Source organism: Paroedura picta, chromosome 1 (assembly GCF_049243985.1).
Source record: "Paroedura picta isolate Pp20150507F chromosome 1, Ppicta_v3.0, whole genome shotgun sequence".
NCBI lineage: Eukaryota > Metazoa > Chordata > Lepidosauria > Squamata > Gekkonidae > Paroedura > Paroedura picta.
In genome coordinates this window covers 62,349,695-62,372,825 of record NC_135369.1, presented here as the reverse complement: position 1 = coordinate 62,372,825, position 23,131 = coordinate 62,349,695, and the positions used below count along the sequence as shown (strand labels likewise).

At 41.4% G+C, this 23,131-nt stretch overlaps 1 protein-coding gene and 1 long non-coding RNA gene across 3 annotated transcripts in view; one reads left to right on the top strand and one right to left on the bottom strand.

Annotated features, from left to right (window-relative positions):
• The window catches only part of SDE2 (spliceosome associated SDE2), a 39,251-nt gene extending 17,148 nt beyond the window's left edge, over positions 1-22,103 (top strand). The window contains exons 1-7 of one of the 2 annotated variants that reach the window (XM_077340782.1): positions 12,079-12,263; positions 14,751-14,868; positions 16,378-16,489; positions 17,441-17,610; positions 18,309-18,417; positions 18,972-19,329; positions 20,934-22,103. In XM_077340782.1, the coding sequence (XP_077196897.1) occupies positions 12,156-12,263; positions 14,751-14,868; positions 16,378-16,489; positions 17,441-17,610; positions 18,309-18,417; positions 18,972-19,329; positions 20,934-21,149 (1,191 nt within the window). In that variant the 5' untranslated portion in view covers positions 12,079-12,155 and the 3' untranslated portion in view covers positions 21,150-22,103. Of the gene's footprint in view, positions 1-12,078; positions 12,264-14,750; positions 14,869-16,377; positions 16,490-17,440; positions 17,611-18,308; positions 18,418-18,971; positions 19,330-20,933 lie in introns of those variants that run through there. The other variant, XM_077340786.1, reaches the window with a different exon arrangement.
• LOC143838890 (uncharacterized) lies at positions 567-12,085 on the bottom strand. The gene is made up of 3 exons (XR_013231467.1): positions 11,033-12,085; positions 8,511-8,729; positions 567-1,036 (listed from the first exon to the last, which is right to left on the bottom strand). It is a non-coding gene; the product is annotated as an uncharacterized LOC143838890 (long non-coding RNA).
• Positions 22,104-23,131: the final 1,028 nt, after the last annotated feature.

Below are 23,131 nucleotides of genomic sequence, written 5' to 3'. Positions count from 1 at the left end.
TCTACTTAGGGTTGATTTGCTGGAACAAGCGGAGATTGCACAGTCTGATCTTATGCATGGGTCAAAGCACACACAGGATTGCAGCCTTGCAGTGAATCCTAGGCAAAGATTCAGGTGTTAGCCATGTTTGTCAGAAGCAGCAGAACAAAGTTGGGAATCCAATGGTGCTTTAACCTCTGCAAGTCTTTGCTAGGTACTGGAAAAGGATTATAACTCCAAATAAAAAGGAATGGTTGGAGAAACTAAAATAATATGTACAGTTCAGTAAACTAACCTGCATGCTGCATAGTAAAAAGTCAGATGTTTGATCAATTGCATGTTATTCTGATAGGATGGTGAATGGAACTTAATATCGTCTATGATTTGTTTATAGAACTGAAGATGAATTTGTAAATTTGTATTCAACTTTCTACAGAATACATTTTTTTATTTTAAAAGAATATCAATAGCTTCCTCAGTATTCTCCAAAACCAGGTGGAAACCATGACTTCAGAAAAGTATAAAATGCTAAAAATAGGAATTAACTGTTGAAATATGTAAGATCTTTAAAATTCTTACAAGAGGCATCAGAGGATATTTATTTATTTTAGATTTTTATACCACCCATTGGGCGGTTTACATATAATGTTATAGGTTAATTACATGGAACATCGTAACAATATAACAATCATAACGTAACATCATAGCATAGAACATAATAGCAACTAGAATATTTCCATGGGAACGGTACCTTTAACAACACGTAGGTAGGTCTGATTATTTCAGTTGTGGAAGGGGTGTCTGGGGGGGACCAAGCAGATGTTGTTGGGTCGGTCGGCCTCAAGAAAATGCCTGGTGGAGGAGCTCCCTTTTGCAGACCCTGCAGAAATGTGGGAGTTCAGGCAGGGCCCTGTTCTCTTCATTGTGCATTTATGATAGTTTAGGAACTTCCTGATGTTTTTTTCAAATAATCTCCTCCAGTGTCCTGATTGCCTCTTTGAAGACTTCATGCTCCCTTGAGCACACTTCCACCCTGCTTGCCTCCAAAACTGACAGACTGAATGAACACAACAGAACAGTAAGACTGTTAAGTCTCTCTCTCTTCTTTCTGTATAAAATTTGTTTCTCTTCTTAATAAAACCTTTATTTTAATCAGCCTGGCACTTCATTCCTCTTTTGCCTATTTAAACATGCCAACATTAATACCCTCCTTCAATATCAGAAGTGATGTCTACACACATGCAAACATCAAGAATTTAAGTGGCATATTGGGTTGCCATGGCAACTTAAAATGTTCAGAAGGGGAGAGATGAAATAAAGGTGGAGGTAAAAAGAGCTGGGAAACGGACAGAGGGAAAGAATGAAGTCTGGAGGAAGGAAACAGGAGAGGGAGCGAAGTTGAACCCAGAAGGGGAAAAGAGACAAGGGGAAAAGAGACAAGTAGGGGAGTGGAATTTACTCCAGTAGTTCTTGCAAATCCCCTTCTTGTTCATTCTAACATTAACCTTCCTGGCTTCTGCAGGACCGTTTATGCACTGGGAACTTCACTGCCCCAGCTCTTGCGCAGGAGGCCAAATCGGGGGCGGATGAGGTGCACCAGGCCAAATGCTCCCCCATTTGGGTGGAGGAAGAGGTGGGGCAACCTGCCACAACTAAAACTCCAGCCTGCAGCCCAGCATGAAACCTCCAGTGCATAATCGGTCCAGCAGTCACCACTGCTGCTGCCGCCATCTTTTCTTCCCTTCTTCATACAAAGCTTGGTGTAATGGTTAAGAGCAGTGGCTTCTAATCTGGCAAGCCAGGTTTAATTCCCTGCTCCTCCACATGCAGCCATCAGGGTGACCTTGGGCTAGTCACACTCCTGTTACAGTTAATCTCACAGAATAGTTCTCTTAGAGCTCTGCCAGCTTTACCTACCTCACAGGGAGTCTGTTGTGGGGAGAGGAAAGGAAGGCAATTGTAAACAACTTTGAGACTCCTTCGAGTAGTGAAATGCAGGGTATAAAAACCAATTTTTCTACTGTATAGACTTCAGGTGGATTGAACGCATACCATTGTACTAGTTGGTAAGCATGTCCTTTTGTAAACAATGAGAAAGATAACACAGCCAATCAGTGGGGAATATGGGACTAGAAAATAACGCCACACCAAACATCTGTAAATGTCCCACTTTTGGTCTGATGGGCAAAAGCAATCTCATTCACACATTTATGCATGCTCATGAAGCAATGCCTGTGTATGCTGGACTTGCCTGGGCATTTCTGGACTTGCATGCACACAATGACCTGGCTCCTTAATTCTTAATTGTGATTTGCCAGTATATGTCAAAGCAGCCAAGAGTGAGTTGCCTGAGGCAGCAGAATGTGTATATAAGTGTGTGTGTTTTCCCTGTTCCCCAGTTCTTCCTGTGCCTTAATCAAGTTGTTTGTGTTGGAGCAGAAGTGTTCTGGCATCATGCTTGGACCCACATATATAATACACACCCTGAAGTGGTGGGTAGGAAAGGAACTTCAGTCTGATGTTGGAACATGTGGGTCTGAAATGTACATCTTTCAATCTCTTCCCTCCAACAGTTTCTTTAAACTTCAAGCAGGGGCTATGTTTGCAGTTTCACAAACTCTGTATAGGAGGGGATATTAATGCCGAAGGATGTGCATGTTCTGACCTTGGAAGCTGAAAAAAGATGGACTAGCTATTTGGGATGAGTGGTATTTTATATCCTATTGTTATTTATGTATTTATTTGGATTTTTTTACCGCCCATTCTTTGCAGCTCTGGCCCATATTGTGGCCCATAACATGCAACACAGACAATGGAATGTTTCATAGCCCCCACAGTTCTATATGTTTTTGCTCTAAACAAAATTGTTAAGAGGTTACTATGATGCCTCTGCTGCTATGACTTTACTTTAAATGGAATTAATGCAAAATGCACAGAGAACTCAATTCAAAGGTTTGAATAAGGTTTTGAGAAAGACTGAATTTGTAGATTGTAAGACTGTAGCTGAAGTATCCCATACCCACTTACTTAGGAGTAAGCTCCATACAATACAATAGGAGCTCTTACACAGCCTATAAATAATTGTCTTTCACCCAATAGAATCATAGAGTTGGAAGGGGCCATACAGGCCATCTAGTCCAATCCCCTGCTCAATGCAGTATCAGCCTAAAGCATCTAGGATAAGTATCTGTCCACCTGATGCTTGAAGACTGTTAGTGAGGGGTAGCTCACTACCTCCTTAGGTAGTCAATTCCACTGCTGAACTACTCTATCTGTGAAAATTTTTTCCTGATATTTAGCTGATATTCTACATGTAGTTTAAACACATTGCTGCAGGTCCTATCCTCTGCTGCCAACAGCAACAGCTGCTCCTCTAAGTTAGCGATCCCCAACCTGTGGGCCGCAGACCACATGTGGTCCTTCGACTACTTGGAGGTGGGCCCTGAAGGACGCCTTCTCTCCCCCCCCCCGGCCCTTTACTTCATCCCCCCTGGCCCTTTACAACACACTTCGGGTGTCATTGTCTCCCGTCACTCCCAGATGGGACTATCTCGTTGCAGAGAAACAAGCTCAGGGTTCCCATTGATTTGTCATTGTCATGAGTTAAAATTTCCATGAAAATAAAATGTTCCTTATGTTCATTGTTGTGGCATGTCTGTATCTTATTTTGAAGGGATGTTTAAACATTACCATAGCAATCAGAGAGCGTTAGGGCAGTGGTTGTGAGTAGAGGAGTAAACTACCCCCCCCACAGGCCTCAGTAAAAGGCGGTGAGTGGTCCCCGGTGAGTGGTCCCCGGCGTTGAGTGGTCCCCGGTTATAAAAAGGTTGGGGACCACTGCTCTAAGTGACAACCTTTCAGATACTTAAAGACAGCAATCATGTCCCTTCTCTATCTCCTCTTCTCCAGGCTGAACATTCCCAAGTCCCTCAATCTTTCCTCATAGGACTTAGACCCATGGCCCCGGGACATTGTTGTTGCTAACCTCTGAACCCTCTCAATTTTGTCCATGTTCTTTTTGTTCTGAGGCCTCCAGAACTGCACACAGTACTCCTGGTGGGGTCTGAACAATGTGGTATACAGTGGGGCTATGACATCTTGTGATTTTGATGTGATGCCTCTGTTAATACAGCCCAAGCATTTCCTTCCTTCCTTCCTTCCTTCCTTCCTTCCTTCCTTCCTTCCTTCCTTCCTTCCTTCCTTCCTTCCTTCATATACCACTGCATCAGAGTCTGCTCATATTTTGCTTACAGTCTACAAGTACCCTAAGATCATATTCACACACACTGCTACCCAGAATTGTATCTCCCATCCAATATGCATGCTTCTCATTTTTGTGACCCAGATGTAGAACTCGATACTTCTCCTTCTTGAATACTGTTCTCATCTGCCCACTTTTTCAGCTTGTTTAGATCTCACTGAATTATATCTCTATCTTCTGGGGTGTTCACTATTTCTCTCAATTTGGTGTTATCCACAAATTTAATGAGGAGTCTCCCAACCCGGATCATTGATAAAAACGTTGAAAAGTACCAGACCCAATACCAAGCCCTATGGCATTCTGCTGCTCACCTCCCTCTACTCTAATAAAATACCACTGACTACCACTCTTTGGGAGTGGTTTTCTAGAAGAAGAGTTGATTCTTATATGTCACTTTTCTCAAAGTCTCAAACCGGTTTACATTCACCTTCCCTTTCCTTTCCCCACAACAGACACCCTGTTAGGTAGGTGAGGCTGAGAGAGCCCTGTTATTACTGCTCGGTCAGAAAAGCTTTATCAATGCTGTGGCAAGCCCAAGGTCACCCAGCTGTCTGCATGTGGGGGAGCATGGAATCAAACCCAGCTCACCAGATTAGAAGTCCACACTCGTAACTATCTGAAAATCCAATCTACAATCCTCCAGTTTAATCAGAACATCATGGGGAATCTTGTCAAAAGCCTTACTGAAATCTAGATAAACAACATCCACTGAGTTTCCATGATCTAATAAGCCCATCATTCGGTCAAAGAAAGAAACCAAATTGGTCTGACAGGACCTGCTGGAGACAAATTCGTGCTGACTTACCTGGATCAACAAATTGTTCTCCAGATATTTGCAGGTTGCCCTTTAAAATCTCCATTATCTTCCCTGCAATTGAGGTCAGACTCACTGGCCTGTGGTTTCCCAGGTCCTCCCTCCTCCCTTTTTTGAAGATTGGGAGAACATTCGCTCTCCTCCAGTCCTCCAAGAGGTCCTAAAGATGATGGACAAAGGTTACACAAGCTTTCCAGATAGTACTTTGAGCGCTCTTGGGTGCACACCATCTGGCCGAGGAGATTTGAACTCATCCAGCGTAGCCAGGTGCTTCTTGACAACCTCCCTGTCCATGTCAACCTGCCACCCAGATGCTATACCTTGCCTACTACCATCCCCATATGTGTCCATATTCTTCTGGGAAAACACCTTCTCCATTGTTCTTCCTTTTCCATATTATCCAATATCAACCTTGTGAAGTAGGTTGGGCTGAAATAGATCAGCATCACCACTGCAGTTTGGCTGTGATGTAGCTTATGGTGGCATAGATCTGGAAGGTGATGAATACAGCCTATGCCCATCAGCTCTCTCTCACTACGTACAGCTAACTGTGATCTGAGTCCCTGCTGCACAACTGGCAGGACAGAACTCAACTTGAAACCATCCAACAGTGATAGAGATTTGAGATATGAAGGTACAGGCTACGACATTAGCCATTTCTCATGCTACTGGGGCTTGGCTAGCTTTCATTAGTTGTTCAAGAATAGCTCAGAACTTCATGGCCACCAATGACAACCCTAGTGCTGTGCCAGAACATTTTGGTCCCTATACATAGCAGGATTTATGCTTGTTTTTTATGGGGACCAAGTGCATGGTTTAGTGTTGGGGGATATTTCCACTGTGCTCTTGTCAACAGGGCTGCCACTTTCTAGGTGGGGTTTGGGGATCTCCTGGTATTACAATAGACAATTGGAGGCAGGCAAATGTTGTCCCCTATCTTGAAGAAAAGGAAAGAGGAGTATCCGGGTAATTATCGACCCGTCAGCTTGACATCTGTAGCTGGCAAAATTTTGGAACAAATAATCAAACACTCGGTCCTTGAGCAGCTGGAACTGAGAGCTGGGATTTCTAAAACTCAGCATGGGTTTCACAAGAACAAGTAATGTCAGACCAACCTTATCTCTTTTTTTGAGAAAGTGACTACCTTGCTGGATCAGGGGAATGCCGTGGACATAGTTTATCTGGATTTCAGTAAAGCTTTTGATAAGGTTCCACATGATATTCTTGTTCACAAGTTGGTAAAATGCGGTATGGATCCTCATTCTGTCAGATGGATCAATAACTGGTTGACAAATCATACCCAGAGGGTACTTGTTAATGGTTCAGCATCTTCTTGGAAAAGAGTGACAAGTGGAGTACCCCAAGGATCTGTCCTGGGGCCTGTGTTGTTCAACATATTTATAAATGATTTGGATGAGGGATTAGAGGGGATACTTATTAAATTTGCAGATGATACTAAACTGGGAGGGGTAGCAAACACTGAAGACAGCAACAGAATACAGGATGATCTAGATAGGCTCGAGAAGTGGGCTAAACTGAATAAAATGAAATTCAATAGGGACAAATGTAAAGTTCTGCATTTAGGTAGGAAAAACCAAATACACCAATATAAGATGGGGGAGACTTGTCTTGGCAGTAGCATGTGCGAAAAGGATCTAGGAGTCTTAGGAGGGATGAAATTAATTTAAAAGAAATTCCATCTAAACATCCAGAAGAAGTTCCTGACAGTTAGAGTGGTTTCTCAGTGGAACAGGCTTCCTCGGGAGGTGGTGGGTTCTCCATCTTTGGAAATTTTTAAACAGAGCCCAGATAGCCATCTGACAGAGAGGCTGATTCTGTGAAGGCAAAGGGGTGGCAGGTTGCAGTAGATGAGTGATAGGGATGTGAGTGTCCTGCATAATGCAGGGGTTTGGACTAGATGACCCATGAGGTCCCTTCCAACTCTATGATACTATGATTCTATCTCCTGACTATAGAGATCAGTTCTGGAGAAAAAATGCCTATTTAGGAGGGTGGACTATGACATTATACCTTGCTGAGGTCCCTCACCTCACCAAGCCCTGCCCTCCTCAGGCTCCAACCTGCAAATCTCCAGGTATTTCTCAAACCAGAGCTGGCAACCCTATATATCAACAACTGCCTCACAGACACACAGAACCTTCACAAGGATGAACAGCCTGTTTGGATCCGAATAGGGTTTTCCAGTTAACAGGATTGATATTTCTCCCAAAGTGGGTGAGCACAATTGTTATGTAGTATCTTCTCCCCATAAGGAAGGCCGAGCGTCAAAGTTGGACCATAAGGAAGGCCGAGCATCAAAGAATTGAGGCTTTTGAACTCTGGTGCTGGAGAAAACTCTTGCGAGTCCCTTGGACTGCAAGGCGAACAAACCAGTCAGTCCGAGAGGAGATCAGCCCTGACTGCTCCTTAGAAGACCAGATCCTGAAGATGAAATTCAAATACTTTGGCCACCTCATGAGAAGGAAGGACTCCCTGGAGAAGAGCCTAATGCTGGGAGCGATTGAGGGCAAAAGAAGAAGGGGGCGACAGAGAATGAGGTGGTTGGATGGAGTCACTGAAGCAGTAGGTGCAAACTTAAATGGACTCCGGGGAATGGTGGAGGACAGGAGGGCCTGGAGGATCATTGTCCATGGGATCGCGATGGGTAGGACACAACTTTGCACCTAACAACAACATCTTCTCCCCACCTGCCAAGTCCTGAATGTCTTTTAGTTTACCAGTTAGCTAGGGCCAATGAAATGGTTGGTAGATGATTAGAGGAAAACAAATTGTGACTGATCATGAGTTAGAGATCATTAGGAAGCTTACTTGTCACAGTGATGATGGTAAAGCAAGCTGACTCCTTTCCCACTATTGCATGTCTGAAATACCATTTGATCAAACTTTTCTATACTGTCAGAGGGTTATATTCCTGGTTCCTGAGTATATAGACCAAGAAGACATACATGATAACCCTATTGTGCTATATTTTGCAAATAACATTGCATCTATTACAGATTGGATGCCATGGTTGGTTCAGTTGAAATTTAGAATGGTATTGGAGCAGGTTCTGCTCCTACCTAGATGAATGGCTTTCAGTGGGATGATAAAGTAGACAATCTGCTTAGAAGTGTGCAGCCCATCACATTTAATTTTCACCCTTGTTGCTCATAGCTGATAGTAGTAGTAGTAGAAGAAGAGTTGGTTCTTATATGCCACTTTTCTCTACTCAAAGGAGTCTCAAAGTGGCTTACGATTGCCTTCCCTTTCCTCTGTACAACAGACACCCGGTGTGGTAGGTGAGGTTCAGAAAGAACTGTGACTGGCCCAAGTTCATCCAACTAGCTGCATGTGGAAGAGTAGGGAATCAAACCTTGACAGAGCACACAAGCTAAAACACAATATAATAAAATTATAAAAATAAATACCAATATTTTAGTATCATAAGCTACTGACCAGAGAATCAGCAGCAGGGGTGCCCAAGGTGGCACATGTGGGCACCATGGCACCTGCTGAGACTTTTCCGAACACCCAGCAAGAATTTTGTGGAAGTCAGCAGGGTCAGGTCGGGCTGTTGTCCAGTAGCATTTGATTGGCCATTGGAGAATTGATTGGCTGTGCTTCAGCAGCAGCTGTCCCTCCAGCACAGTGATCTTCACTGTCACTGACGGTAAACTGTGTATGTAAAAAAATATTTTTTCCAGTACTTTAAACAATATAATTTTGAAAGGCATCCTGTTCCACATATTAAGTAGAACTGTTTAAGAGTTACTGTATTCATCATGATCTCACTCCCTGACATTTTGTGGTTGGTTCCACCTCATATGGCAGCCATTTTGAGGTTGGCTCTGTCTCCAGCAGTCATTTTGTAGTTGTGCCCACCATCCAGTGTCAGAATTTTAAAGATACCCACAGGCTCAAAAGCCGTATGCACTAAAAAAAATGAAACAAAGATTTCATTTTGTAACAGATTTGACAGTGCTGATAGCTTTCTAGGAAAAAAAAGTATTGTCAATGTTTTCTGTATTTTTAAGAATTAAAATTAGACTTTTGAAAGATAAGAAAGTTTATATATATGAAACTTGACGCAGGGAAAACATTTGAAAATTTGTTTATATTTATATGACATTTGAAAAAAAATTGAAAACAGGGAGTGGTCACTTTTTATTTTTGATAAAGGTAATGTAATAAAAGTTTAGCTTTATTATTTTACTGTATTATGCTTTATAAAATTATATAGTGGATTATTTTCAAATAAAGATTAAAAAGTCAAAAATAAATTCCTTATACTATGTAATAATGATAAGATTGATGGTTTCGTAGATGGGGAAATGTTTTTTGGTACCGTTTTATGTAATATTCTGGACTAATATGTTTTAAAAGCTAAGAAAGATTAGGTATGTGAAATTTGATGCTGTATATAAGGAAAGGCAAAATATTTTAAGCTAAGTTTATGTTAGATTTTTAAAGAACTGCTGTTAAATGATAAGAATGGTGATAGAGAGGAACTGTAAGAATCAATGTTATAATGCAGGTTCAATTTACAATATATACTCTATTTACAATATATACTCTATTTTACTTTTTAAGAATACAAAACAAAAACAGCACAACAAAAAGTTAGGGACTCCTGGTTTTAACACTTGAAGAATAGATATGGGTTGCTTCCCACCTAATTTTCAGGATGCTGTCCTAAGCATATTTTCTGGGAGCAAGCACCATTAAGGAACCAGCTTGGCATAGTGGTTAAGAGCGGCAGCCTCTAATCTGGAGACCTGAGTTTGATTTCCTGCTCCTCCACATGCTGGGTGACTTGGAATAGTCACTGTTCTGTTAGAGATGTTCTCACAAAGCAGTTCTAGAGCTCTCTCAGCTCCACTTACAGGGTGTCTGTTGTGCGGAGAGGAAGGGAAGGTGATTGTAAGCTACTTTGGGATTCCTGATAGTGAAAAGTGGGGTATAAAAACCAGATCTTCTAAATAACAGAATTAATTTCTGAGTAGATTTGTTTAGCCTTGCTCATTTAGTTGACTTAAATTATCTTTTCAAATGCATATTTTGATATTAACCGTAAATTGGGGTGGGTCACTTAGCTATAGAAACCCTTCTGAAGTAAAATCTAATTGCTACATTTGCATTAGGTGGCTGTAGCAATGGACAAACTGAATCTAAAATTGAGCCAAGAATCAGTCCCTGAAAGTGTTTTGAAATCCTGAATCATACTTTGAAAATTGAGAATTCATTAATGTGGCTCTGAGAATATGTAGAGCAGAAGTCCCCAATTTGTAAGCATATTTGGAATTTTGACACAGCATAGTGGGAACAGATACAAAATGGCTGCTACAAAATTGCTGCTGCAAGAGGAAGAGTCATGCAGAAAGGGGAAGCAGCATTCTTGTGTTACGATGGCAGCTGATGCCGAAGCATCAATTCAAAATATCTGCAGAGAAGCCTTGCTAGGGAAAATCCCCACCCACTTTCTAAAAACACCTGACAGACACCAAGAAAGTGAATTCCAGATGTAGAGTATCCCTTGCCATCTGAAGAAGCAAAGCTGAGTTGAGGAGGCAAGGCTTCCTGTTCACTGGGGTATCATTCAGACTCACTTGAGCCTCATTGCTTTTATTTTTAGAAATGAACCATTGCTTTCTGCCTTCCAGACTTAAATTGGTACAGCTTTATCATGTCTTTGTACAACTATTATTTATACCACATGCTAAATTGTGACATCATCAATTATGGTTGCACTTGTGTAGTCCCTTCATGAAGCTGCATTGTTAGCACTTCAGTTACTTAGATAGTTTGATTCCCGTTTATGTGGCTATTGCTAGGCCCAAGAACCAGTACCAGAAGCTGTGGAATTTTTGCACCAGTACCTAAATCTCTCAGGCTGCATGGATTTTTTTAATGTACAGTGACATAATCACCGCAGCAAACCCTAGTTTATTTGCCTTAAAAAAAAAACTGCTTCAGCATACCTGAGAGATCAAACCACACTTCCACATAATTATTCATTATGGAAGTCGATGTGCGTTTTCTTCTTTCAAATATCCTTCGCCATTTACTCCGATTTCTGTCATGCCAGGTTCATCTATTGAACGCTCAAGCTGTGGCTGTGGCTGTGGCGGAGAGGGCATAAACATTTTCTGTGTCTTTTGAGCAAAACTGGGGCGGGAGGCGGCGGCTGGGCTTGCTCGAGCAGTGTGTAATTCCAGCCTTACTCGGGCTGGTTTATTTCCTCCGCCCTTCCTCGGGGTTTATTATTCCCCCCCCCCTCCTCCTCAGTCGCATAACCTCAGGCAGTCGATGGAGGCTGCAAAATATTCCCCGCCTAGTTCGAAACAGCTGCTCTTGTTCCTCTTGCCACGGGCCCGGCGAGACAGCAGGCACGGGCAGTTGTCTTCGCTCCGCTGCAGCGTGGAAAAAACACCCGTTGCCCTAGAGCTCTCCGGATGGCTAGTCCCCATTCAGGCTGGAAACATGGCGTGTGCAAACACAATGAAATGGGCGCGCTCAGTAAGAGCTGGGGCGGAGGGGAGAGCTTATACCTGGATGGCCGGGCGGGAGGAGTGAACATTGGAAGAAGTAATGTCCCGAATGCTGGCTCGCATTTTGTAACCAGACCGTTTTAAATGGGGGGAGGGTTTGCTTTTCCCGCGGAAAACAGCATGGAGTATTTTCGACTGCAAAACATGGAAGCCTCAGGCTTATTAAAGTAGCGCCCCAAGAACAGACAGAAGGCAGATTAAGTGACGCACCCAAGCGGAAGGGAAATCCGGGAGAACAAACGTTTCCTGCATCTGAAAAGGGGAAACAAACAGCAGCTTCATCATGGGAGAAATCGCAGCCCCAGCCGCTTCCCCTTGCTGTCAAGCAGCCAACTCTGATGCCCCCCCCCCCTTTTTTGCCAGTGTTTTCTTGGCGCCTGCGCATATTTCGCCCTGTGTCATGTGGGACAGGAGGACGGCAAAGGGAGCTGGAGACGAAGCGGATCTTCTGGTGTCCTACTTCCTGTTTGTTTCCTTGCGTCATTAGTGTGCGCCGATGACCGCTCCGTACCTAGTGTCGCTAGCGTCCTTCCGCAGTGAATAGCAGGCAGAAATGGCGTTGCTTGTGCGGGATCCTTTGGCGTCGAGAACGGAGTTGGTGTTGCTGCCGGCTGGAGGTGGTTCAGTGCGGAGTTTGCTCTGTTCTCGCTGCGAGGCACTGGTAAGTAGGTGCTTCTGCAAGTGGTCAAAGGAGAAACAAGGATGAGCTTTTTGCTTCCTTAGGGTTTTGTTTTCCTGTTTGGAAGGGAACCGAGGTTAAAGAGTGTCATACCAGTAGAAGATTTACGCTTCCCACTTCATACAGGTGTGCTCCGCTATGCCACAAACAAAATGCCACAAAGACTGCTTTCAAGTACAAGGACTCTTCCTCAGACTTGCACTTGAAAGCTCACACCTTGAATAAATCTTTGTTGGTCTTAAAGGTGCCACTGGACTCTGATTTTGTTTTGTTGTGCTGCTTCAGACCAACACGGCTACCCATTTGAATCTGGTTATATATTGATAATGTAGTATCACCAGTGGGAATTGGAAACTTTTGGCTGTAGCACTTCTTGTCAATCATAGTTGTTTGTAGAGTGGGGTTACAGTAGGTCATTGAAGAGGTATCCTAGCATTACCCTTGAAGATGGAGATTCTCCGGCTGGGAAGAAAGGGACCAGAAGAGGAAGCATATCTCCCCTGTCTGGATGGGATGCAGCTGGAAGCATCTCACACAGTCTGGGATTTGGGGGTGATCTTCAATGTCTCCCTTACCACAACGGCACAGATTACAAGGGTAGTTCAGCAGATGTTTTCTACCTATAGTAGGCAAAGCGACTAAAGTTCTACTTGGCCCAAGAACATCTAGCCACAGTGTTTCTCACAATGGTCGCTTCCAGGTTAGGCTTCCGTAACTCACTTTACAAGGGCCTATCCTTGATCTTGATCTGGAAACTACAGCTGGTACAGAATATGGCTGCGCTTTTTGAGACCCCATGAAGAGCCCATATTCAGCCTGCTTTCCAGTAGCTGTAATGGTTACCGGTTGAATTCTGGATTAAGTTTAACGTATTGGTTGTAACCTTTAAGGCCTTACGCAGTTCAGAACATGTGTACTTGAGGGACCTCCTCTCCAAATAAGTCCACCAAAGAGCATTGCCCTCTACAAATTCCAATCTGCTAGTGGTCTCTGGCCCCAAGGAAGTGCGATTGGCCCTGGCTCCAGCCTCGTGGAATCATTTATTGTCTTCCTTTCTCACAGAAACTAAAGCTGGGGTACAAAAAAGTAAAAGCCAGCAATGTATTAAGTATACAAACCTTTCACAAACAGCAAGCATTTAAAATTCTGACAGTGAGTACCTAAAAAACATTTTGTAGATTAATAGCAATGAGTACCTAAAAAACATTTTGTAGATTAATAGCAGTAATTTAGCTCACACTAAATTATTTCCCTACATAGTATCCACAGTAGGTGTTTAGGTGAACTACCCTTGCACACTTTCAGGGCAGCACTTTCAAAAAGCTTTATTCATGTAAATTAAATTGTTGGTAGTGAAATACATTAGGAGATTTAGACATATGCGTCCCAGGTAATGAAAAATTTCATAGCACTTGCAAACTCATGAAAAACTTATGATAAGCAAAACAAAAGTGACCTCAGAATATAAGAAGAAGAAGAGTTGTTTCTTCTATGCCACTTTTTCTCTACCCAAAGGAGTCTCAAAGTTGCTTACAGTTGTCTTTCCTTTCCTCTCCCCACAACAGACACCCTATGAGGTAGGTGAGGCTGAGAGAGCCCTGATATTACTGCGCGGTCAGAACAGCTTTATCAGGGCCATGGCGAGCCCAAGGTCACCCAGCTGGCTGCATGTGGGGGAGCGCAGATTCAAACCTGTCTCACCAGATTTGAAGTCCGCTCTCCTAATTACTACACCAAACTGGCTCTCCAATACACATAATATGATAAGTTTGCCTTGTTCCTGGTAATGATCATGCTGTGGTCTTCTCTTAACATCTGAAGCTTCAGAGCATTTCCAGGATGTATATGGTGACTGACTTTATACTTCTGAAATAAAGTAGTATTATAATTAAGTACTATAACAAGTATTCTTTTCATACTGTTGGTATCTGATAGGTGTCATATGGAGTATTTGATGGGAAAGTTTTCCTCGAAAAATTCCCAAAAGATCTTGATTACTAAATATAGCTTACAAAAATTCTGGACTAAAGAGATCCTACCTTACTATTCTGAAGGAACATAGTGATGTTAGGAAATACATGGATTGTTGAATTGTGTCCTGCCTATCTGCTATGAGTGATCATTTAATAGTTACCTGTTTTCAAATAATCCTAATTTTTCTCATGTATATCACTAATAACAGAGTATGTCATTTCCACATTTGTGCTTTGTTTTATGGTTCAGGTTGCACAATAGATCATGTTTTCACATTAAATGTAAAGCCCTGAATCTTCCTGTTACCACTGAAAGGACTGTGAGCATGTTACTTTAAATAGTGTGATTCTGTGCTGAGCTATTCCTGTATAAGCTCACTGAAACCAGTAGACAATTCAGTGACTCTGTATTGGCTTAATTTAAATATCAAATATGATACATCGTTGTAACTAAAATGAAACATTTAACAACATTTTATTTTAAATGTCTGTCTAGGGCTTTAAAGAAGAACACTTTTACATCAAGTGTAATGGTCGATGTGTGAATTCTGAAGATGCATTACAGAATGGAGCTGTCTACAGCCTGGAACCCAGATTGTGTGGTGGAAAGGGAGGTTGGTTCACTGCTGCTACTTTCTTCTGAACAAGAACTGAAACTTTGAAACAAGAGTAAAATAATAATCTATTTCATGCTGTTGCTAAAAGTAGCTTGTAGCTGTGAAATGTAAGGTTAGTTTCCAGCTAATCTATAGTAACAGAATGCATTTCCTTTAAAATGATACTAAAGTGACTTCTCTGCCCAGTGAACTGAGTGTGAAGAAAATTAATTCTTGGGAAAAGGCTACTAGGCTGGTTCCTGCAACTAAAGGCAAGGTGTCTTTTGCTTTAAAAACATTTAAGTGATTTTTATTACTTTTATTACTTTTTCTGCTAGTTTTCTCTTGAAGCCTAATGCTGGCTTTCCATGGTGTGTTCAGACTTGTTCTTATAACCTTAAGGTGCATTTGACTAGATGAATTTTCTCTTCAGGACACAGTCCCTTTTGTTATCATTGTTTTGTAAACCAAGCAATTGACTTGGTCCAGTGATGCTTCACCTAGTGCTGGGACTCCACTAGAACTAATCCACTGATTTAATAATTCTTTTAAAAATCATTTTATTTAGTTACTGAAATATAGTTAATTTAAAACAAAAGTAGGCATATATACATTTCCTAAAGGAAGAAATTCCAGATTGATGGCGATTACCTCAAGATTTCATTCTTCTTCCAGTAAATCTGGAATTATTTAGTTCCCTGTTGGGAGTTATTGTATTGTCTTAATTATCCCTATCTTTCTTGTTCTATGATTGAATTACAATTATACATGCTTATCTTTTGCCAACAGCCTGATAAAAAATTACAGCCAGAACTCCTTTGCAGCACATGCTTGTTTTCTGTGGTACATTTTCATAGGTGCTACAAACTGCTTTGATATGCCTTTCAAGCATTCCAGTACTATTCCATTGGTAAAGGATTAATTAACTGTTGCCAAACAGTGTGCACTGGTGATACAAATGCTTATTATAGGTCTTATTAGAATATTACACACTACTGAAATGGCAAGACATTACTTGACAGAATGCCAGAGGTCCTAGGCTACCTCCACTACATTGCTTGAGTGTAAACATAGCCCCTTGTGACCAGTTATATTGTATTTTTCCTTTCAGTGCAGTGAATTAAACAAGCTGTGATTAAATACAAGCTTATCTGACTCTAATTCTTACATCTGTCTGTACAAAGAACTCAACAGATATAGTTTAAATTTAGATGAGAGTGTAGCTTAAGCATTTTTCCAATTTTACTTTCCCTGCATACAATTATTATGGAGTTTTGACCTGATAGGTGGGATCATGGAATAATGTAATTAGACCGTGGCATTTTAAACCTTTGGAGTTTTGGATACAGCTGAGAATGGTTAAATGTTAATAATATTAGTATCACATTCTATTAGTATCACAGTCTGCCTGTTAGGGTTCTCATTAGTGGAAAGCCCTTTTCTTTAAATTGAACCATGTGTTAATTCTCCAGAGGGTTTTCTGATTCTTGTACTTCTGTTGCTGATATTGGTTTTTCTTCCTTCCAGGGTTTGGATCTATGCTGCGGGCACTTGGTGCTCAGATTGAAAAAACAACCAACCGAGAAGCTTGTAGAGATCTTAGTGGAAGGAGGCTTCGAGATGTCAACCATGAAAAAGCGTAAGATGTTTCTTTCTCTTGGACACATTGAGTTGATCCAAGGCTTCTTTGAACACTTCTGCAAGAGGCCTTTGGTAGATTTTGCCTTCTTGTTGAGGCTCTCATGTGCTCATGGCAAACTGTTATGAAGAGCCTTTATTAGTGGCTTTTTGAAGGGGACCAAGGAAACTGCTGAGAGAAGGTGAAGGTAGTAAAATTATTCCCACATTCTCACTCTTTGTGGAATCCATGGATCAACTCACAAAATAAACCATATTTCACTGTCACTGCTTTTCTTTCAAATGGGTAGCTGTGCTACTGCTTTTCTTTGGGAGAGAACATTTCAGTTTTTGTGGAATTAAAGCTTTCAGATAGGAACACTGTAACTTTACAGAACTAATCTTTCTCATTAGCTTTTGTTTTAAAGCGCTGGTTAAAATGACTATGTGTTTCCAGTTTGATTAGCTGTTTTGGACCAGTAATATCCTTATTGTCTAGTTCTGCTCTGAGCTTGCTTATACAGTATCTTTACGAAGTCAGTCTGTTTTAGAAGAATGTACCTGCTTGGTCAAATTAATCAATCTACATTTTTAGTGGAATTTACTCCTTGTACATAACAAGTGGAAGCTGCTTGGAAGACATCTTTAAAGTGAAACTAAGAAAGTTATGAGGATAATTTTTTTTTAATGGGCAGTTCTGTCTTACCACCTTCCAAATTTTTGTGTAATAAGTTTTGGGGATTATGCTTTTACCATCGTCCACTTTCCTCTATGCGACACTTGTCCAGGTTTACTCCATTCCTTCATTCTGTAGTAGGTTTTCAGAGTTTGAGGTAGGTAGATGGAAAAAGTTTTCCTTTTGCACCTAGGACATTTCCTCCGGGCTTTAAGTAGCAAATATTAATAACTAAAAGACTTCAGATCTATTGCAAAATTTGACATACTGAAAAGTATCTGGTGTCTTTTCTTCCAGAATGGCTGAATGGGTGAAGCAGCAAGCAGAACGTGAAGCAGAAAAGGAACAAAGGCGCCTGGAAAGGCTGAAACGCAAACTTGCTGAGCCAAAGCACTTTTTCACTAATCCAGACTATCAGCAACAATGCCATGAGATGGCAGAGAGGCTCGAGGACTCTGTCCTTAAAGGTAGTACTGAAAACATGGAATCCATGCTTCTGAATAGCTGATCTATACTATTAGAAGCCCTATGTAGACTTTACCATGGTCTCTCATGCTGCCATCTTAGCGTCTTATTTATGGAAGCTTTCGTAGTCTGAATCCAGAGGTTTGCAAGCTGTCTTTATTAAAATCCTCCTGATAGCTTTGTCAAAGTTTCAATGCATGGCATAACAAGAGTACTAATGGCTCACCACACTGTATATTATCTACATGGCAGCTGACACCATGAACAAAAAGGATTAAAGATTAGCTTGGTGTAGTGATTAAGAGTGGTGATCTCTCATCTGAAGAGCCAGTTTTGATTCCCTGCTCCTCCATGTGCAGCCAGCTGGGTGACCTTGGGCTAGTCACAGTCCTGTTAGAACTGTTTTCACAGAGTAATTCTTTCAGAGCTCTCAGCCCCACCACAGGGGGAGGAAGGGGAGGCAGTTGTAAGCCACTTTGACTCCTTTGGGTAGTGAAAAGCCAAATATACAAACCAACTCTTCTTGTTCTTCTTAACAATAAGTGTATTAAATTAACATGCTTTGAGGATTAGATTTAAGGCCAGGAACAGAAATGTAACCACCCGTCCTAAATTCTTATGAGCTTTTTATGGTTTCTTCATTAGAAGTGTTGAGAAGTCAATGAAGTAGGAAGAATTAACGTTTTGTACTTCTCTTCAGGAATGCAAGCATCTTCTAGCACGATGGTGTCACCAGTAAGCAGTGAAAATCGAAAGCGCCCAAAGGAGTCTGAGAATGAGGCAACATCTGAGAAGAAAAGATGTCTTTGGTAAGCAGTGTGTTATTCAGTGCATACAATATGGGAAATAATTGTAAGAACAGAAACTGTTCTTTTTCAAGTGGAGTGTGAGGAACTATGAAACCTTAAAACTGTTTCATAGAATCGTCAGCAATTCAGTCTGCAGAATTCTATGTTGATGTAGCATTTAACAGAACAGTAAGGTAATTTATTGGATCTTAAAAAAAACAAAAAACAAACCCAAAGCCCAATATATATATATATATATTCCAGCTCATTCACTGGAAAGGTGAGATACAACAGTGTAATTTGAGTTGTGCTCCTTTGTTGGATTGGAGGTCTACTGATAACAAATTTATAAAGTTGGCTATCAAGATATTGTCTCACTTATTTTCCCGTTAGTATTACCATAAATTATTTGGCTTCTCTGTTAACAAAACAAAAACTCAAACTTCATAGTCTTGCTTGCCTGTGGGGCATGCAGGCTCTTGGCCCATGACCCACATCACTTCAGCATATTGTGACTCATCAAAACAACTGCTGAATACTCATAGACATAAATAGATTTCTGTTGATTATGACAGGCTGGGTGTGGAAGGACTGGAAGACCCTGATAGCTCTTCAGACAGTGATAGCAAAGGTGATGAAGTCCCTAGTACATCAGGAAGTTGCAGTGCTTCAACTAGCAACCATTTCGAAATGACTCCAAGCACAGGACTGTGGCCTGGTGGTTTAGAGGATTCCGTAAGTTGTAGTTCAGCTTCTGACACTGCGGAGAAATCACAAGAAGAAATGGAGCCTGTTGGGAAAGATCTGGTGGAGGAGTTGCCTAGCACTGAAACGGCTGCTGATCAGAACTCTCAAGTAGCCAAGACCCTGATGGAAGGAGAGCAAGCAGATGCTTCAAAGTCTATGCAAACTGTGAATCAACCACAGGACCATGTAAGTATGATCAAGTATTTCTGACTGCTGATGGACTTGTTTTGCTATTTCAGTGCTCTTTTAAAAAGAGATATCTATCTGTGATATGTAGTTCCTGTGGAATCCTTTCCTGCTTACATTGCAATATTATGCCAAAGTAGTACATCTTGCACAATGGCACTTTGACTAGCATTAAACAAATCATATTGAAGGCTTGTATAAAATCACATGTGTGTATCTTTGCCATGAGTTTCAGAAGGCTCTGGGGGAAGACAATGAAACAGGAATTCTCCAAATACCCCTTTGCCTAAAGCACCTAGGAATGCTGGCTATACATTGGAGTTAAATTTGCTGCTGCAACTCTGTAACCATAGCAAGCATATTTTTTATTTGTTTATTTAAAGCATTTTAGGGCATCTTTCCACCCAGTCAGGCTCCCCAAGGCAGCGAACATTAAAACATTTGACCCATTTAACATTTAAAATTCTGAAATAACTCAATAAAAAAAATATTATCAGAACTGGGGAGAAGACTGGCACCATTATTGGAGGAAGGGAGTTCCAAAGTTTTGATGCCATGACTGAAATAGCCCTTTTTCATGTTGCCATCCATCTAGTCTCAACTGGCAGGGGCAAATGATGTAGGGCTTCTGAAGTATGTTGGTCCTAGGCTGTACAGGACTTTAAAGCTCAATAGCAACACATAGAATTGAGCCCAGAAGCAAATGGGAAGTGTAGATGGAACAAGACTGGAATGAAATAATCCCTTCAACCCACCCTTGTCACCGGTCTGGCTGCAGCATTCTGTAAACCACTGCAGCTTCCATATTGTCTTCAAAAGCAGTCCCACATAAAGTATGCTATCTAGATGTTACCTGGGAATTCCCCACACTGGCAAGATTTTTTTCTGCCAGGAAAGGCCATAGGTGGCTCATCAGTTGAAGCTGGTGACAGGGACCCCTGGCTACCTGTTTATCCAACGGAAGGCCCAAGATCAGAAGCATTCCCAAGCTGTGAACCTGCTCCTTCAGGAGGAGTGCAACCCCATCCAGAAACATGGGTGTTACTCATTTCCTGGGTCAGACCTCCCTTCAATGAGTAGCACCTCCATCTTGTCAGGATTAAGTTCCAGATTGTTGGCACTTATCCATTCTGAAACTGGAACTGCCTGCAAGTGCATGTTCATGAGTCCCACCACCTCTATGGGATCTTCTGGAAGCATGAGATAGAGTGTCATTGGAATATTGGTGGCAACTCAGAGAAAGTCTCCAAATGACTTCTCCCAGTGGCCCAACATAGAGGACAAGATGCAACCTGGGAGAGCCCCAGAGGCCAGAGCAGCAGTTCTAAAGCACAGATTTGCATGGGTTCTGCACTATGTCGCTTTTCAAGAAAATGAGAGACAAGAAAAGCTTCCACAGCCTTGCTTTTTATCCTTGATTTGTGTGCCATTACTCTCATTTTTAATTGGCAGGTTGATTTCCCAATGTAAAGCAACTGGCAAGGGCATTGAATTAAAGGATATTTGCATTTCTACCCCCCCCCCCCCCCGCTTTGCTGAAAAGTGAATCTTTTCTTTTTGGGGGTAAATTAACATTCACAACTTTGTGTTCTTCTCATTTTTAGGAAACTGCAACCGTAAATCTGCTGGAATTCTCCTCTGCAACAGAACTGGAAGCCCTTGGGTTAGAAAAACTGAAACTTGAACTGATGGCTTTGGGACTAAAATGTGGGGGCACATTACAGGAAAGAGCAGCAAGGCTTTTCTCAGTGAGAGGTCTGACTAGAAGTGAGATTGACCCTGCTTTATTTGCCAAGTCTTCAAAAGGGAAAAAGAAATAATCTGTGCTCCAGCTTTTGATATTTACGCTTCAAGATTTTTATATTGATATGTTTAATGACTTCTCTGAGTTTTGGAAAAGACAGTGTTCTTATAAAAAGTGGTTCTTATGCTGAAAGTAAGGGCTGGAAACCTTTGTGCCCACATTTCCCTCATCTTTGATTTTTCTGCCTGCACTGTTTGCACTGGAAGACCAAGGTCAGATGCTAGTGAGTGGGAAGAGAGTACTTTTAACACACCTTGCTTGACCCAAACTAAGTGGTGAATTTTTGGGAGTGACAAGTTGGGGGGGGGGAAAACTTCCTAGGAACAACATTCTACAAGATGTGTAGCAGAAGAGAATGGCTGCTGTTTAGAAAGGGTGCAATGGACACCACCATAGTAAAAATAGGCCAAGCTCCAAACTTCTGACTTCATAGTGAATCATCGATCCATTAGCCTTGTCCATCTTCATCTTTGTAACAATGAAATAAAGTTGAAATAGTCATGAAAACTGAGGGAGATGTTGCACTTAAATCTGTGGCAATGTTCACTTATCAGCCCATACTGTAGTCGTATGTGTGCTTGGCAGCAAGCACTGGAACTGTGTAACTATCAGTTTTAGGTGGCTTAACTGTTGATGAATTGCAAACATGCCAAGATTCTTCTAATTTCAGTGAAAAGAATTTCTGTAAATAGTCTGAGACAGCTATCTTATTTTCACCAAGCTGTATCCAGAAGTAGGATTCAAGCCAGCTATTTCCCCCATCAGCACATGGAAACAAAAAGTAGTGATCAGTTTACAAAATGCCAAGTTTACAAAATGCCACCACCAAGAATATTCAATCAAATGGACCTTCATTAATGTCCTGATTATTATTGTGGCCTTGGTGCTTTGGGGGTCAGATACTCCCAACTTTAAAATGTACAGTACAAATCTGTGCTAGTATATACAATAATAAATATTTTGTACATAACTTTTTGGGAGGGTCATCATGTTTTTAGTTAAGTACAGTACTTGATGAGCGCATTAACTGAAGCCCAGTTTCATACTCTCTGGTGGTGCTTCTCCATATTGGAGAAGTATGGGAGTCTTACCAATAAATCTCCAGCTGCTGCTTCCTGTGTTGTATCTGTTAGACTAGTAGCTTTCTTGCTTTGACTGTAGAAACACTGTAGAATAAGGAATCTGTATTAAAAATGATGGTCTCTATATGTAAAAAGTAGCAGAAAATATTTTCATGTCATAAAGATACTAGAACATAGGCAGAATAGCTGTCAATTGGTCCAATGAACAGGCTTGTCTGGATCTCTCTTATCCTGTGAGGTAGAAGTAATGTACTTTTTTCATCTTTTTCCTCATCTATTATGAGCCCCTTTGCTAGCTAGAACTGTCTCCTGTTTAAAAATGCTAAAATTAAAACTCAGCTAGTTAGGTTTATGCCAAATAATGCACCAGTCTTGCATTTCTACTTCCACCATTCCGCTCTGATCTAGCAGACTTACAAATGAGAAGGCCTTTGTTCTGCCACTAGAGGTCACTAGGCACCAATTAAACTTTTGAACGATCCTTGCAGCTACAATAGTGAAGTCCAACAATTTATGACAATGGCTTTATTGTACATTTATTATATGATATTGCAGAGAGTTGTTTCAAGGGAGTTTTTCCCTTTAAATGGCATGAAAGTAGGTATGCAAAGCATGCACGTGTTTATCCATTCATGTTAATAATGCCAGAATGGAGCACCTATAGGACTCCAAACTAGCCTATGTTTCACACAGTTCTCCAGCTGAACTGGTTTTGGAACTATGTTAGCAGGATCTCTGTGCATTTGTGTGTAGTAACAGAGTGGTATAGCAAAGTATTGTGGCTAGTTCTAGCTGAGTTCCCCTCCAACTTCTAACTGCCTTTGATGGAGACTTCAGAGGCAGGCAGGAAGTAACTAGGCACCTCTGTGCCTTGCTTCAATGCAGCTCTGTTAAGAAATCCCCTCCCAGAGAAAAA